General features: G+C 40.2%; 1 protein-coding gene across 1 annotated transcript in view; it reads right to left on the bottom strand.

Moving 5' to 3' along the window:
- sh3bgrl2 (SH3 domain binding glutamate-rich protein like 2) overlaps positions 1-1,903 on the bottom strand; it is a 6,742-nt gene that overhangs the window by 597 nt on the left and 4,242 nt on the right. Inside the window, exons 2-3 of the mRNA XM_032543169.1 lie at positions 1,664-1,849; positions 544-625 (exon numbers count right to left, since the gene is read on the bottom strand). Coding sequence (XP_032399060.1) covers positions 544-625; positions 1,664-1,849 — 268 coding nt within the window. The remainder of the gene's footprint in view (positions 1-543; positions 626-1,663; positions 1,850-1,903) is intronic.

Below are 1,903 nucleotides of genomic sequence, written 5' to 3'. Positions count from 1 at the left end.
GGGGGGGGAGCATTGTCACTAAATGCTCTTCAGTGACAAATGGAAGTAAGTTCATTTGTTTGGTAAGTGGATCACCGAAAGGTTCCTGTTATTGTGTATTCTTTCATAGTTACATAGTGCATTTCCACTATGAAGATGAGAGATACTGTGTATTATTTATTTCCTGATCATCTAAGCACTGATCCCAATGTGGAAACTATAATTATCGAAATTCTAAGGAGATCTTTTCTGAGACGCAGCAGATATATCTTGATATTTGAAAAACAGATTGAAGGGAAGGAGACTAGACCACTGAATCTAGATGGATGGGATTTGGCGCTTTTAAACTGACCTACCAAAAAACAAAGCTCACATGCATGAAATACTTGTAAATCAAATGTTTCAGAAGCAGCTGGCAGAAACTAAAGCTGCTGATCCAGTATATGTGTGGGTGTGTGTTTAAGAAAGTCTGGACTGAGAGCAAACCTTTACGGCTGTATATTTTATACCACAGAGACAGTGCTGCGGTTCTGTGTCTTTAAATGCAGATATATTCTTCTCCTTCTTTCACTGAGGGCTGGGAACTGAGCCCGAGGAAAGAAAACACAGTGTTGTCCTCTTTCGACTGGAAGAAGTCTTCATAGTCCTAAGGGGAGAGACAAAAAATGAGGATGTTACAAACATCTACATAAAGGGTGATGGTTGTAAACATCCCTGCCAAATAGTCCCTCCACTTTTGCTTTTAATATAATGCAATGGCCGTGACATTGCAGAGTAATTCTGGATTACTTTGGCCAGTGAGAGTGACGGCAGGCAAAGCAGATAATCTGCATCGTCCGTGAAACTGGATTACTGCAGGATTACAAAGTGACATGCAAGACCAATGGAGAGCATAAACTGGCAAGCGCTAACTGGTCAAACGTATTCACCAGCATAGGTAGCTCGGCCTTGTACTGAATGATGTGAACTATTGGCATAACCAGCTTGAGCATTAACATTCCTCCATGCATATAAAAACTCAATCTTACACCTTTGAAATACATTTTAATCCTGTGTTAAATTCCATTTCTTTGCTCTTCCTGTAAAATGTACATTATTCTGGATGACACTCTCATTTTAACTTGTCAGGATAAAATTATTATCCAATCAAACGTGATTTAGGGCGATTTTAATGTACACAGTGCCATGGATTAGCATTGTCAAGCCTCTGTCCTGATGGACAGGTCGCCGTGTAGCCACGCCCTAAAGCATCTCCTTCTTTATCTTCGGTTTTAAAATAAATGGGAACATAATTAACTAAATGAACATACTTCTTTATAAAAGAAGACTTGAAACTAGTCATTGAGACCATAAACTCATTCTGAAAATGTTAAGTGAGGTAATAAATCAAGTGAAGTAGGGTCATTTTCCCCATTGACTTCTATATAATTTGACTTCTTTTTGCAAACAGTGGAGTCGCTCCCTGCTGGAAATGAAATAGAATGCAAGATTAAGGCACTCACTGCATTTGCTTCACTTTTCATGATTTGAATTTGATGAAATATCAAAACCTTCCCATCCACTATATTTATTTAGAAAGTTAAGTTTCGACAAATTAAGTTTCGACAACACTGACTCCAGATGCTTAGATCTACCTGATGTACGGTTGCTCATTAGAACCATCAGAAACAAACATCCATCATACCCCACAGTATCGATCCTCGTTGAAGATCTGTGGAGGCAGCGGGTTGCCTTTCTCCGGTTGCTTGTCTCTGGGGATGTTCCGGTACATCCACAGCCTCTGCTCCTCCAGCATGGTGATGTCTACTTCCTGGAAGCTGATTCGATTGGCCTCTAGAAAACCCACCACTGCCTGTTGATGCTTTTTTACCTGGAAAAAAGAGAATTGGATACAACAAAGAAAAGGGGAAGGGGAGGGGGGGGG

This window comes from Etheostoma spectabile, chromosome 18 (assembly GCF_008692095.1).
Source record: "Etheostoma spectabile isolate EspeVRDwgs_2016 chromosome 18, UIUC_Espe_1.0, whole genome shotgun sequence".
NCBI classification, from domain to species: domain Eukaryota; kingdom Metazoa; phylum Chordata; class Actinopteri; order Perciformes; family Percidae; genus Etheostoma; species Etheostoma spectabile.
This window is presented reverse-complemented; position numbering and strand designations above follow the sequence as displayed.